The 13,799-nt window shown below is 36.6% G+C and overlaps 1 protein-coding gene across 3 annotated transcripts; it reads left to right on the forward strand.

The window, feature by feature from the left end:
- The first annotated feature begins 231 nt into the window (after nt 1-231).
- Nucleotides 232-5,536, forward strand: LOC137743470 (type I inositol polyphosphate 5-phosphatase 4). 3 transcript variants are annotated; one of them, XM_088680668.1, is made up of 14 exons: nt 232-863; nt 947-1,034; nt 1,454-1,522; nt 1,672-1,759; nt 1,902-2,006; nt 2,098-2,716; nt 2,791-2,984; nt 3,117-3,225; nt 3,392-3,540; nt 3,638-3,912; nt 4,000-4,083; nt 4,376-4,468; nt 4,640-4,725; nt 5,060-5,536. In XM_088680668.1, the coding sequence occupies exons 1-10, from the start codon at nt 834-836 to the stop codon at nt 3,861-3,863; spliced, it is 1,677 nt and encodes a 558-aa protein (XP_088536794.1). In that variant the 5' UTR covers nt 232-833; the 3' UTR covers nt 3,864-3,912; nt 4,000-4,083; nt 4,376-4,468; nt 4,640-4,725; nt 5,060-5,536. The 3 variants fall into 3 exon arrangements, with proteins under 3 accessions (XP_088536794.1, XP_068339466.2, XP_088536795.1); XM_068483365.2 differs by having other exon boundaries at nt 297-863; nt 4,575-4,725; nt 5,060-5,302; XM_088680669.1 differs by lacking the exon at nt 5,060-5,536 and having other exon boundaries at nt 330-863; nt 4,580-4,706.
- The last annotated feature ends 8,263 nt before the right edge of the window (nt 5,537-13,799 follow it).

The raw sequence follows: 13,799 nt of genomic DNA on the forward strand, positions 1-13,799 counted from the left end.
GTTCTTTGACCTGCTTGGGTTTTAGATCAAACCTAACTGAGAGAGAGAGAGAGGGGGCAGAATTTAGAGAGAGAAAGCTTGGCAGGGGCAGTGTGGGAAGTTGGGTGTGAGTGGGTGACCAAATATAATCCAAAGCCACTGCCCGAGTGCCCATTCTCCCCAATTCCCAAGCAAAGGGCTGGGTCGGCCTTGGACTTTGGGGTAAAAAGCCTCTCGACACACAGAGCCAAGCTCACTCCTCTCTCTCTGTCTCCCCTCTCCTTCCTCTCACTCTTATACCACTCCACTTTATTCTCTCTTCAAAATTCGATACTTTGCTCTGTACCCATAACGAGGTTTTTCTCACAGACAACTCCCACACTTTCACTCTCTCTCTCTCTTTGTCTTGATTTATACTTAGAGGGCTGTGTCCTCCTCCTGTTTCTTCCCCTTCGAGTTTCCTCTGTTTTTTCTCCTGCCAAACACAGAAGAGAAGTGCAAGAGGAAACTACCTCTGTTTTTTCTCCTGCCAAACACAGAAGAGAAGTGCAAGAGGAAAGTACCCAGTTGGATATTTCGGATTTTAACTTTCTATTTGGAAGCCGGGAAAATAAAATGCCCATTTGGGTTCTCTTCATTGATTGAGAAACAAGGGGCTTTTCCCACTACCCATTTTTGTTCTCTTCTTCTCCTAACCAACTCACTGAGCTTTTCCCATTGTTTCCCGGAAAAAAACCAGAGCTTTTGAGCCCATTTTTCTGGGTTTTTTTCTTGTTCTTGGGGTTTAATTTTGTTGGCCTTCTTCTTCTTTCTCCATCCGCATTACAGACATCCATTTATGAAGCGGTGAAACAATGAGAGATGAGAATTCCAAGAAAAGCAAGGTTCGATAAAATGCCACCACTTTTCCAATTTCTTCTGCATTTTGGTTCTGAGATTGCTGACTTTTTTGAGCTAATTTCTGAAGCTTTCATGGCCCAAGACACTGGTCAAAAAATGGTTCAACATCAAGAGCAAAGCCGAGGACTTCGATGCAGACGACGCCGTTTACGGAGGTTATTGTCACATACATGCATTGATTTGGATTTTATAAGAGTTTGGGATTTCTGATTTGGGAACCTTGGACTTTACATCAAGATAAAAAAAAAAAAGGGATTTCTCTGCATTTTAGATTCTTCTTTGCTCTGAACACTCCTGCAATGCTCTAATCTGCATCACTGCAATTTTGGGTAGAGAAAATTTCAGATTTTAATGGACCCTGCAGCTTCAAGATCTTCCATTTGTTTTCTTCCTCTTTTCTGCAGCAATTTCTTTTAATTATTATTAATATTATTATTTTCTTCATTTATTTTGTAACTTGAAAAATGTTCTTATTGTTTTGTTTTGTTTTCTTGTGGTGGTTTTTGAATCATTTGAATGTATCAACAGTGGAAAAAGCTCAGCTTTAACAACTTTATGGGGTTATCTTTTTCAGGTGTTGATGGAGAGTGGAGGAACAACCATTCAGAGAGGGAGGCATGCACAATCAAGAAAAGCAAAACAGGTTCGGTTTTAATTATTCAGTTTTTGCTTTGGACCACAACATTCTTAGCATAAAAAGATAATCATGCTTTCTGTTTAGAGTCTCCTAATTTTCTGGCAAATTCTTTAATCTTTGACTAATCACCTCTTAAACCCCAACTAAATCCACAGAAAGATTGAGCAAGAGGCATTCGGATAGAATCCGGCGGGGTAAGATTGATATGGAAGCATCACAGGTTACAGATGTACATAATTACAGGTATGAAATGAAACCAGCATTGTCTTGTAAATTAGTTGTAATTAAGCACTTCTTCTTTGTGGATGAAAAGGTTTAAACAGAAATTTTCGGGGTAAGAGCCTTCTCTTGTATGTGAGATTTATGGTGTTCAATGTGGGCACAGGATCTTTGTAGCTACATGGAATGTGGCTGGAAAATCTCCTCCGAGTTGTTTGAATCTCGAAGATTGGCTTCATACCTCTCCACCTGCTGATATTTATGTTCTTGGGTAGGTTCTTGCATATCTAGATATGTTCTCTCTAATCTGTGCAACGTTTTTGTTTGGTAATAGAATCCTCATCCATCCCTTTGGTTTCCAGGTTCCAAGAAATAGTTCCTTTGAATGCCGGCAATGTTTTAGGCGCGGAAGACATCGCGCCAGCTAAAAAGTGGTTAGCTCTTATAAGGAAGACTCTAAATAATCTTCCTGGAACAAGCGGTGCTTTCCATACACCTTCGCCAGTAACTGATCCAATTGTAGAATTAGATGCGGACTTTGAGGGATCGGCAAGGGAGAAGGCCTCCTCTTTCTTTCATCGCAGGTCCTTTCAATCCTTGAGCCGCAGCATGAGAATGGACAATGACATGTCAATGCCGCAACCCAGACTTGATAGGCGATTCAGTGTTTGTGATCGGGTTATGTTTGGGCACAGATCAAGTGATTATGATCCCAATTACAGATGGGGTTCCTCTGATGATGAGAATGTACCTGGTGATTCACCTGTTGTGACACATTATTCACCAATGTCCAACAGTGGGTCTTTCTCAATGGAGGATAGAGATAGACAGCTAGGCCACTCGAGATACTGCTTGGTTGCCAGCAAGCAAATGGTTGGTATATTTTTGACAGTGTGGGTAAAAAGTGATCTTCGAGATGATGTTCGCAATTTGAAAGTGTCTTGTGTTGGAAGAGGATTAATGGGCTATCTCGGAAATAAGGTACACATTTTTCTTATGAAATATATTTCGTACTTCCAGGAGATGCAGCAATCTTATTGTCTTGAGTTTTCCAGGGTTCAATTTCCATTAGCATGTCTTTGCATCAAACAAGTTTTTGCTTCATCTGTACTCATCTCACCTCTGGGCAAAAGGAAGGAGATGAACTTCGTAGAAATTCCGATGTCATGGAGATCCTTAGGAAGACAAGGTTTCCTCGGGTTAATGGCATGGGAGATGAAAACTCTCCTCAGACTATACTAGACCACGAGTAAGCCCCTGTGTTTGTTGAATTTCTCTAATTATCTGCTTATCTAAGTTTCGCCGTTCTTTCTCTTTGAAGTTTAAAATTTCTAAGAAACTAGCCTTGGAGAAAATTTTAAAACGAAGTTTCCTTGTGCAGTCGAATTATCTGGCTTGGGGATTTGAATTATCGCATTGCCCTTTCTTACCGCTCTGCAAAAGCTCTTGTTGAGATGCGCAACTGGAGGGCATTGTTAGAGAATGACCAGGTATGCAACCTATTCCACTACAAGCACTGTGCTTTTCTTTCAAATGTGTTAATCTCGTGTTCCCCCATGGGACCAAAAAGAAAAGGAAAGAAAAAAAGAGTTGTGGTCTTTTTTGACTTGCTTTAGAATGGCTTGTATCTGAAATTTTGATGGATTATACTATCAGCTACGAATAGAGCAACTAAGAGGACGCGTCTTTGAGGGATGGAATGAAGGGAGGATATATTTCCCTCCTACATACAAGTATCTGAATAATTCAGATCGGTATGCAGGCGATGATAGGCACACCAAGGAGAAGCGAAGAACTCCAGCATGGTACTAACAACAAATCTCTTGTAGAAAAATTTTCGAGAGGAAATCATTTAGCTTGTTAGATTATATGAATATCTAAACATACTTTATGCATGTGAAGGTGCGATCGTATATTATGGTACGGAAGAGGCCTCCAGCAACTGTCTTATGTTCGTGGGGAGTCAAGATTCTCAGATCATAGGCCAGTCTACGGTGTATTTCTGGCAGAGGTTGAGTCTATTAACCGTAGCCGAATCAAGAAAAGTATGAGTTGTTCCAGTTCCAGAATCGAGGTAGAGGAGCTGTTGCCACACTCCCATGCATACACCGGCCTCAATTTCTATTGAAGGGTGGCCTGTCCCTTCTGAAGCAGAATTTACTGCACTGTTACATCAGGTAATATCCTATGATCCGGTTTACTTACGTATTTTTAGAGTTCACTTTATAGTTTATAATTGAATCTAACGTTCAGTCTGTAAACAGGAATTCCTACGATTACAAAACACCATAACCGAAACACAAAATTATCCGGAATTCCAACCCCATTTCACCTCCTCAATCATTCAGGTACTTTTCACCATCTTCCCTCATTTTAAACAATCCCTCAGCATTATTTCCGATAACACGAGCAAAGGGTTTTCTTTACCGCACAAAAAATGTCATTGTCATGAAAAAGATCGAATCTTTATGCCAATAACGCTTCCAGTAATCTCCAGTTGACTTCCTAGTCATGCATGAAAATATCGAACATGTACTGCGCATATTTTTTTCGAAAGCATGGGCATAAAACGTGTCTTCTTTCCCGATTAAAGTTGTATTGCTGAGAAGATCTCTTTGTCTTGTTCTTGCTTCTTATCAGTTGAAAATCTTCTGGTCCCCAAATTGCAAGTGGGCACAAAGCAATTGCTGATGGTGATAAAGACAGACTGTTTTGCCCACAATCCAGAAGAAGGTTGGCCTCTCACTTTCTTTCCCTTTTCACAGTTTTTGGCTGCAATTTCCTACATTCTTCTTTGTCTAATTCTCCCCATACTTTTCCTCATCACACACACACACAGAGCAGGCAGGTACAAATTTTGGGTGAATTTGTTGACACCTTCTAAGTAACCCCACACGTTTACAGGTTTTAGTTCTTTTCATCCCCAAATTTCCCAATTGGCAAATTTGGAAGTTTCTGGCTTGGTGGATTTGAGTGATCTTGGTAATCAGGTAAGATTATGGAAATTGAATGTTGCTTTTGACTTTATTGAATTGTTTGGGTTGGAAATTAATCATAACGGAAATGTCTTTGCAGCAGTATTCTAAACTAATCAAAAAGTTTTATGTTGAAAGTTAATAAATAGGCATAGTAGCGCATAATTGACTTAAAATACTACTACAGTGACATTTTCGGTATAAGCAAATTTATCTCTTAAAAAGAGCTTGAAACATTCATAAGAATCATAACTAACTACCTTCGGTATAAGCAAATTTATCTCTTAAAAAGAGCTTGAAACATTCATAAGAATCATAACTAACTACCTTCTTGATTTTCTTTTTGTAGGATGAGCTGACCAGGGTTTGGCGGCGCCACCAAGTTCGTTTGACATCTAATCTGTTGACTAATTATTTTTGAATAAAAAAATAAGATAAAATCATTGAAGTTTTCAGTGTAAAAAAAAAGTAGAGGAGAAAATCATTAGTGTCAAGCTTAGCTTTATTTTATTTTTTTTATTGAAAAGTGAAGTATTTGTATAAAGAACAAAGAATTCCGTCTGAATAAGTTTATTAAGTTTGGATAAAAAAAGGCGGGAGGATGTTAGATAGTCGACAACATGTACTTTATTTTTCACGTCAAGTCTTTATAATAACGAATCTTAAACATAATTGTGTTAGAAACTTAGAACTAGATCGTTACCCATAAGTGAAAATAATTATTTTATTTTATTTTGTCGTATTGGGTACAGAAAAAAGTGGTGAGATGTGACAAGATGTGATGGATACTCATTACTGGTGAATAAAATGGGAGAAGTTGAAGGTCTGCTGATTGATTTAAAATTTCTTGTTCTGTTGCTTGCTTCTAATGATTTTGCCTACGCAAATAAACAAATAATTTTTACTTTTTGCTCTTTTTTTCACCAATCTTTGGGTCTTATGGTTGTACCAGAATAGGAAAAAACAAATTGATTCGTGAGGGCAACCCTATAGAACGTGGGTTTCCCTAACCTACAACAATCTTCTCAAAAGTCTTCTCTATAGCACGGAAATACTGTCACATTGACATTTCTTGTTAATCATATAATTATATGTATAATTTTATCTTCACATAACGTTATATCATTGAAACGAGACATCACAAGGATGATGTACACCTTTCATGTAAGTTGTTGTCCTTCAGCTGGTCATTATGTTCAAATTCCAATTGTACCGCCATGAGAACAAAAACAACTTACATTTTCTCAAACAAACTTAGAACATAGTTCGCTCGTTCTATGTGAGAAGTCACGTGTATCAAATTGTGTTTTGTATGCTTATGATTTATCTTTTGCATGTGGTCCAATATCCTAGTGTATATGATGTTGGGTTTTCATCTATGCGTCTTGGATTGTGTTGGAAACATGGCCCAATATACTAAGACCTGGTTTGGTACTGAGGTGATTCTGAAAAAAGCTGCTATCAAAAAAAGCTGGGAGCTGTTTTTGTGTTTGGTAAACACTCAGCTTCAGCTTTTTTTCACAGTTTTGGGTGAAAAAAAGCCAAAAACAAGAAGCTGCAAAACCCAGCTTTGAAAAACCGGCTTTTTTTCACATCTGTTTTACATAAAAGTTTACCAAACACTCTAATACTGCTTTTTTTTTTCAAAAGCACTTTTACAAAAAAGTTTACCAAACACTCTGCTGCTTTAATTCACAGCTGCTTATTCTCACAGCACAGCAGAAGCAGCTTTTTTTCAAAGTATAGCAATACCAAACCAGCCCTAAGTATCATAATACAAGTAGTTTAAAAATTGAGAGTTTTAACGAAAAGCTCCTGGTACTGTTCACTTTAATGAAAAAAATTACATTTTTGCTCTAAAAAGTCAATCCTGGTACTATTCACTCACAACACCTTTTTGTCTTTTTCGTTAAAACTTAAAGTTTTTAAATCATTTTCATTAATTTTCCTTTAAAAAAAATCTTCAAATATTCAACTACTTATATTATGATACTTAGTATACCGAATTGTATTTCAACACGCTTTAATATCTCTTCGCAACTTGAAGTGCCAAGACAAAGAAAAGTGGGAAGTAAATGTACTTGTTGTAGACTCTGGTAGATCAGATTTCAGACCAGTGTCTGCAGAGATGGGTGCAATTTATTGACCAACAACAACCCATTTTTAGTACGTACACGTTTTCAAAATACAATTTAAATTCCATCAAACCAAAAAAAAAAAAAAACAAAAAAAACAAAAAAAACAAAGCCAAATCTCATTCAATATCATTTGAGCTAAAACTTTTACTCACCCTATCCAATTTATTTCAAGTCGAAAACAAATTCCTTTTATAATGCGTTTAATTGCATTTTTTGTACAATACAAATATATAGTCCATCTGATTGACAATATGTCGTCTGTAAATTTAAATGCGGTTAACTTAAACAACTACGAGTATTTTTTTAAGGTTAAGTACAAAAAAACTACCTAATCTTTTAGGGTAATTCAAAATTAGTCTCAACCTTTTAAAACATTCTAAATAACTACCTAACGTTTTGAAAATTAGACATTTGGTAAGTCACTAGGGACTTTACCAGCATTAAATGATGACGCTACTAGCATTAAATGATGAGGTGGACAAACACTAAATTTGGGTTTCACTAATCGACGCCTTTGGAGTTCTAATTTCTCAAATTGATCAATTTTAGCTAAGTTAAACCATAAATTTGCTTAGCTAAATAATTTCATTTTGAAAATTCAAATTTTCATAGATGACTTGAGAGTTAACACAGGCTTAATATTTGTTTACGTCATCGTTTACCGATAGTGAACCTAATAGATGTCTAGTTTTCAAAATTTAAAGTAATTATTTAAAATGTTCTAAAAAGTTATGACCAATTTAAGATTATGGTAAAGATTGAGTAGTTATTCAAATTTAAAACTTTTTTTTTTTTTATGTTAATTTCATAGCATGGGATGACAGACAGTCACTGAAAAAGTTGGAAAATCAAACTCTTAAATAAATATACGAACTTCAAGAAAGAAATAAAATAATAGGTGCTTGTACATTCCCAAATAAAAGAAGAAGAAAAAAATATTAATTAATTGTAGTGACCAATAATACTGCTAGAAGGTGTCATTTTTTCAAGAGATTTTTTAATGTGGTCAGAATATGAGATTGTACATATGTTATTATACAAATAATAGGATATATGTGATAAAAAATTAATAACTTAAAAAATTAAACTTCCTATTACTTATATAATAACACGATGTACCACTCGTGTTCCAATTACAATAAAAAATTTCTTTATTTTTCCATATGAAACTTTGTTGCAGTGTTGGAAGTCTGGTCGGTTTTTACCGAAAGGTGAAAAAGGTTAAAGTTTAACTGAAATCCGCGCGCATGAAAACGGCCCTTGTTCCCAACACCAAGACCCGTCGCCGTCTCATTGGGTTTTCCGTGCTCCACTGAACCTACTTTCCTTTCTTATCTCACTCGCTCAATGTGCGCGTGCACCACAGTCTGTTTGGTTTTGGAACTTATCCTCATGTTTCAAATTCATCATACTTTTTGTTAGTTTTCCACCATTTAAACGGATGAAAATAATCTTCAATTTGACGGAAGAATTGGCATATCTTACAATTTAGGAGAACTAAAATGTTTTAGAAAACTTAGGAACGACAGTTTGTGAGAGTGTTTGACATGCCAAGTGGTTAAGCTTTTTGACCAAAATAGTATATGAGATTGACATAACTTCTCATTTTGATCTTTCAGATTGAAAATCAATAGAAGCGGTCTCTGTGTTAAATCATTTTGATCATTCTATGAAAAATCCGTCAACACTATCGTTAAATTGTCACGTGAGCAACCACATTTTAAAGAGTAATTTTGTCAAACTAAACATTTTTAGTTAAAATGGTTCTGAGATTGATATAATTCTTTACTTTGGTTCATGAGCTTGTCCATCATAAATTATTTTAATCATTATGTAAAAATTTGTCAATATCTGAGTTAAACTGTACGTGAACGTGGAGTAAGCTGAAATGAGCAATATATAAGGGAATTAATGGACAGAGTGAAATTTCCAGTTTGATGTACGGTACGTGCTGCTGGCGGTGACGGGGTCCGTTTACACGTGGCAGTAAGCTGGAGTGGGGAATGTAAAAGGAAATTGGTCGAAGTGACAAAAATGTGGCCTACAAATTCTGCCCATGTGGCAACTGAGAGCCCCACAGGTTTTGTCGACCTGGACACATCATTCAAGTTACGGAGATTCCCTGCTTCCTGTTATGATTCTTTTTTCCTTTTTTCTTTTCTTTCTCGCAGATGTTCTACATCAATTTTTAAAAGTAAGTGCAAAAATAATAAATATTACGTACACTCATATGTATTTCATAAGTTTGAAGTTATATATGCAAGGACGGAGTCAACTGGGGCCTAGTCGAAGCGGATGCTCGATACAGTTTTGTGGGAAAAAATGTACATACTTGTGACAATAACAAAATGTTTCACTAGCTTACTTGTTTATAACATTAGCACCAACTTTTCTAGTTGGCAGTACTGCCAACGTTGAAATAGCATTTTCGTTATAAAGTTTTTGAAGAATCGATTGAGAAATCGAATGAGTAAATGATAATATGAGTATTTTAATAGAAAGAGCTAGATATATGAGTCGGAGAATATTGTGAAATTTCTCAAATCCACCATTCTTCTGTTGGAATTAGGAGTTGGATGTTTTTTTATCATGAAACATGAGTCGGAGAATACTTGGTGTCTTTCATGGGAATGAGTTTCGTACGTGTAATATACAGCTTAACACATATAAACATTTCTTTTAATACATTTGACGAGTTATTTCTATATATGTGTGCTGCATGCAATGCTCTTTTGTTCCTTTGCAGTAATGAGTCGAGCAGTGTTCTTTTGTCTAAGGAAATATTGGCGCATGTGTAGCCCATCACTGTATGCTACTGTAGTAGAGATGACTGTAATTTGTACATCTACAGAGGGTTCATTTCATTCATATCAAAAGAAAGAAAAGAAACAGCAAAGTCGAAGTGTTGCACAAATCTCGATGAATTCATAACTTCGAAGACAAAGTTGAGCACAGGCTGCACGCATAAGCAATGCAGTACACGGTCAGTGGAGCAAGGAATTTACTTTGATCAAAGCTTTGCTTCCTGTTTCTCAGTTCTGGCCAGGATTTCTGCTTTTGTATTAATCCGAATTAGTGAATTTGGTGCTTACTTGCAGTTAGTTAAACAGTTTGGCAAAAAGGCGTGGAAATTGATCTAAACTACGCCGAGAACTATTCAAATTTAGGACATCTAGGAGCATAGTATTCTAGCTAACTTGAATAAGTCTGTGTGTGAGAATTTTCTCACCAAGCTTAACCTAATAAGCTTTTGTAGAAGTGCTTAATAGTAAAGAGGGGAGGCAGAAAATCCAAGTGGGGTAAGGGGGTGACACATTTGGTTTCTGTTTTATGAAGCAAACCAAATTATCTTGCTTTTAAAAGGACACAGAGTCGTCTAAGACACCGCAAAACCCTGGACAGATTTTGAAGAAGCCTAAAGGGAAAAAGTGAAGGAAGGGTTCACCTTCCTACACGACCATCCTGCGTACTGATCTCTGTCTTTGCATCCTAACAACATACGATGTTTGGCGTAACATTGGATTAAAAGGTCGAGTTGATTAAACACTTTTGTTTTGTGTTGGATTTTGGTATCCCATGTCCAGTTACCAATCGCCCATGACCCGAACATTAGTCTCGAAATTTTGTCTCCAAGCCTCACGTCTTGCGTCTAATAAGGTAACGAAGTCGAATGAGTGAGATTGATTTAAGAGATATTCTAAAATCACAACAACAAAACATTAGATTACAGATTCAGTAAACTAATTTACTATAAACCAATTACAATTAACTTATCTGTATAAGAAGAATCGGCGCGTCATAAGAATTTAAGACGATGCAGCATTACAAATTTAAGACATGTTATAAGTTGAATGGATATAAATCATTTAATCCCGCATAGGCACATTCACAAAAGTATTACGCTGATGGATATATGAAATGACTACGTACTTAGATATATTGTCGACGAATTTACAGTCCTCATCAATTGACTGGACATCGATTCAGGGAGAATCAATCATGCTTCTTGATAACCCGAATTCAATTCTCTTTTGTAGTACCCTATCGGGAACAAGTTAAGTCGAACCTCCCTACCTCCTTCAAAGATAGATGTCCTGAAGGGCGATACATGACCGCCATCATATGCTAGTTGATGTAAGTAGAGAACCTATTCATTAAAACCGAAAATAGTTATCACGTTAATTTTTAAGTCCTTTGAAAACGGATGGTCAAAATCGTTACCCTATTCAAATTAACTATAATCTATTAAAGCATAGATGTATCGATTCGATCCAAATATCTTAAAAGCATCATAAGCAGCAGCAGCAGCAACAGTAGTCATGATGACCAACTACATATTTTCTGCACCTGCATGATGTATATATATCATTGTAATTTCAGTGTTTTGTCATGATCAATATGCCTGATGCAATGCAACATTCAATCATTTACTTGCTTATGCTGCAGCTGCGTCATGTGGTCCTAGGTAGCTTTGGTTCTTCCTTTATACATACGATCTAAATGATGACTTTGCACATATATGTTGCACATGACCAATCACTACCGTTATCTGAAACCACATTTGTATCACTTTAAACAGTATCAGATTCAAGAGTGACAAGAAATCATGCTAGCTAGCTACTTCTTCACTTTTTCCTTTTTGAATGGGTTTCAAAATTTGTTAAACGACAATACTATCCTACTTTCCAGAAGCGAGGAAAGTCCTCCTTTGATCCTCACTAATGTTACATCATATATTTCACCATATAAATATTATAACCGGTTCTTCTTTCACCTTAAGAGGTCTCCAATTCTAACGCAAGTGTTCTCCTCTTCTAGATGAAACATTTTCTAAACGTGGAATTTGTCCAAGAAATTCTGACAATATTTGCCGCACGCTTGAAGATGGCACGAGGGCATGTTCTCAGCATGTGTTTTTTTCTCAAAGTCCCACCCAGTCAAAGTTATGGCCTCAAAACCCTACTCATCCCACGCCATCATCAAACTATTGATTTATAATTACAATGCACACAAACAAAAATTCCACTTTTCCCACTTTTCAAAAACCCTAAGAACCCTAGAAACCCCAAAACCCTAGAAACCCTAAAACCGATGAATATTGTGAACAATTTCCAGAATCCAGACAGCTAAGTGCCAAAACACAATGAGAGGATCGATTCGGAATAATGAAGTGTGTGTGACGCACTAAACCCTAAACTCTAATCTGCATTTACTCATTGTCTGGAAATATTGACAGAATGATTTGGTCTTAAACATGGAAGTGGCAATGTCTCAGGAGATAACTTCTGAAAGCTAATAAAATCTAAAGCTAGATATAGATAGGATGATATGATCGGAGAAAGTACAAAACTGCAACGTTTTGACTGATGTCATGGTTACTTAAGAACTTTTTTTAATTAGGGTTTTGGGGGGAAATTAAAGTCATTGTCCATTGCTTGTTGTACAAGGCGTCAGTGCTGCTGGCTGCTGAGGACGACTCAGTGCGTCAGACGCACACGAGGGCTTGCGATGATCCAACGGTCAACACTAGTCATCAGAGGCAGAGATTAATTACTCACTGTCTACAATATTTGTGATGGTGATATCATCGTTAGTGTCATATTTGAAGACTAATTAATTGGCATTCTCTATATATTAACTTCCACGTGCACACCCTCTTTCTTCAGAAGTATGGAGGCTGTAGCTTCTTCAGTCAGCCATGGCAGTCTTGGCAGACCCTTCTCGTGTTTCGAAAATTTTCCACCTCGTATTTGAAAGACGTCACTCATCACTCATCGCTTTAATTGGCTCTGATAATTCTGCAAGTGATTTGGGATTTTAGGTACGAGTTTAATTAATCACTTTTGTGGCTAATCATTTTGCGATTGAATAGTGTAAAAAATCGAAGTTTTTTTTATTTTTATTTTTTATAAATGAAAATGGAAGCACAATTTTGTTTTCAAGTTTTTAACGGTACATTTCATCAAACATTTAATGTTTTGGTTGTCTTTTGCCAAGGCATGTTGTGCATTGTGTTCTGTCGAGATCTCTACCAATTGCCAAGTGATGCCGATTAGTCATGCTGATCATACATTTCATCAAATACTTAATGGACACACAAGGTCTCGTATCAACATTTGAAGGGCCCCTAAAGGACATGCCTTGTGTTTTTTCCAGCCTCCGAGTCCCAACGTGGATCTGTCAATGGACTTAGTGATAACCAAACTTGCGTGTAAACTTGAACCTAGACATTTGAGTTTACTAGTCGTGATACTTATACTTTTCTTTTATGTCTTGCCCTTCAAAGATTTTCGTTATAAGTGTCATTGTGTCACAAAAACATGGATATATATTCCTTGTGACAACCAAATTTACTTCACGTAAACCGAACCTAAACATCGAGTACACCACTTCATTTCATGCATCCTCATACATACTTATTGAGCCTCGTCCTTAAGGGAATCTCGTGATGAGTGTTATATACACGTTTTCATAATCCATAATTGGGCTCCAGAACTTATTACCTCACATTGTTCGATTGGTCTCTAGAGCTTATTAACTCGAACTTGAAAGTCCACAATAATTGGGCTCTAGAACGTAGTAGCCCAATGAGTAACTTCAGTGGGCCATAAATCTCTACAAGAAATTAAACCTGATGGGAGGATGGTGGCTACAAGAGTACTAGGCAATATGGATCCCTTATCCAACTTAGTAAATTGAAGAAAATAAATACAATTACCATCCAATCTTTTTATAAAATGTTCAGATTCGGAAATTTACGGATTTGGATTCGGAATACCAATGGAGGAAACGGAAATTCCGTTCCAGCTTGCATTCCCAAGTCTTACATAAGATGTTTCAGGTCCACCATAACCACAAAAACAAAACACCGAAATAATAAATTTAACGATAAGTTGAATGTGACAATCTAAATGTACAAGACCAACCATTGCTAAGTGAAAAGTGCAATGC

This window comes from Pyrus communis, chromosome 11, assembly GCF_041283825.1.
Source record: "Pyrus communis isolate YQ-2024b chromosome 11, ASM4128382v1, whole genome shotgun sequence".
In the NCBI taxonomy this organism is placed as follows: Eukaryota; Viridiplantae; Streptophyta; class Magnoliopsida; order Rosales; family Rosaceae; genus Pyrus; species Pyrus communis.

Bases quoted from the DNA above. Each gene is read 5' to 3' on its own strand.
- LOC137743470 (XM_088680668.1), top strand. From the start codon at position 834: ATGAGAGATGAGAATTCCAAGAAAAGCAAG. The intron at 1,523-1,671 runs GTTCGGTTTTAA...CTAAATCCACAG, and splicing joins AATCAAGAAAAGCAAAACAG to AAAGATTGAGCAAGAGGCAT. The intron at 3,541-3,637 runs GTACTAACAACA...ATGCATGTGAAG, and splicing joins AAGCGAAGAACTCCAGCATG to GTGCGATCGTATATTATGGT.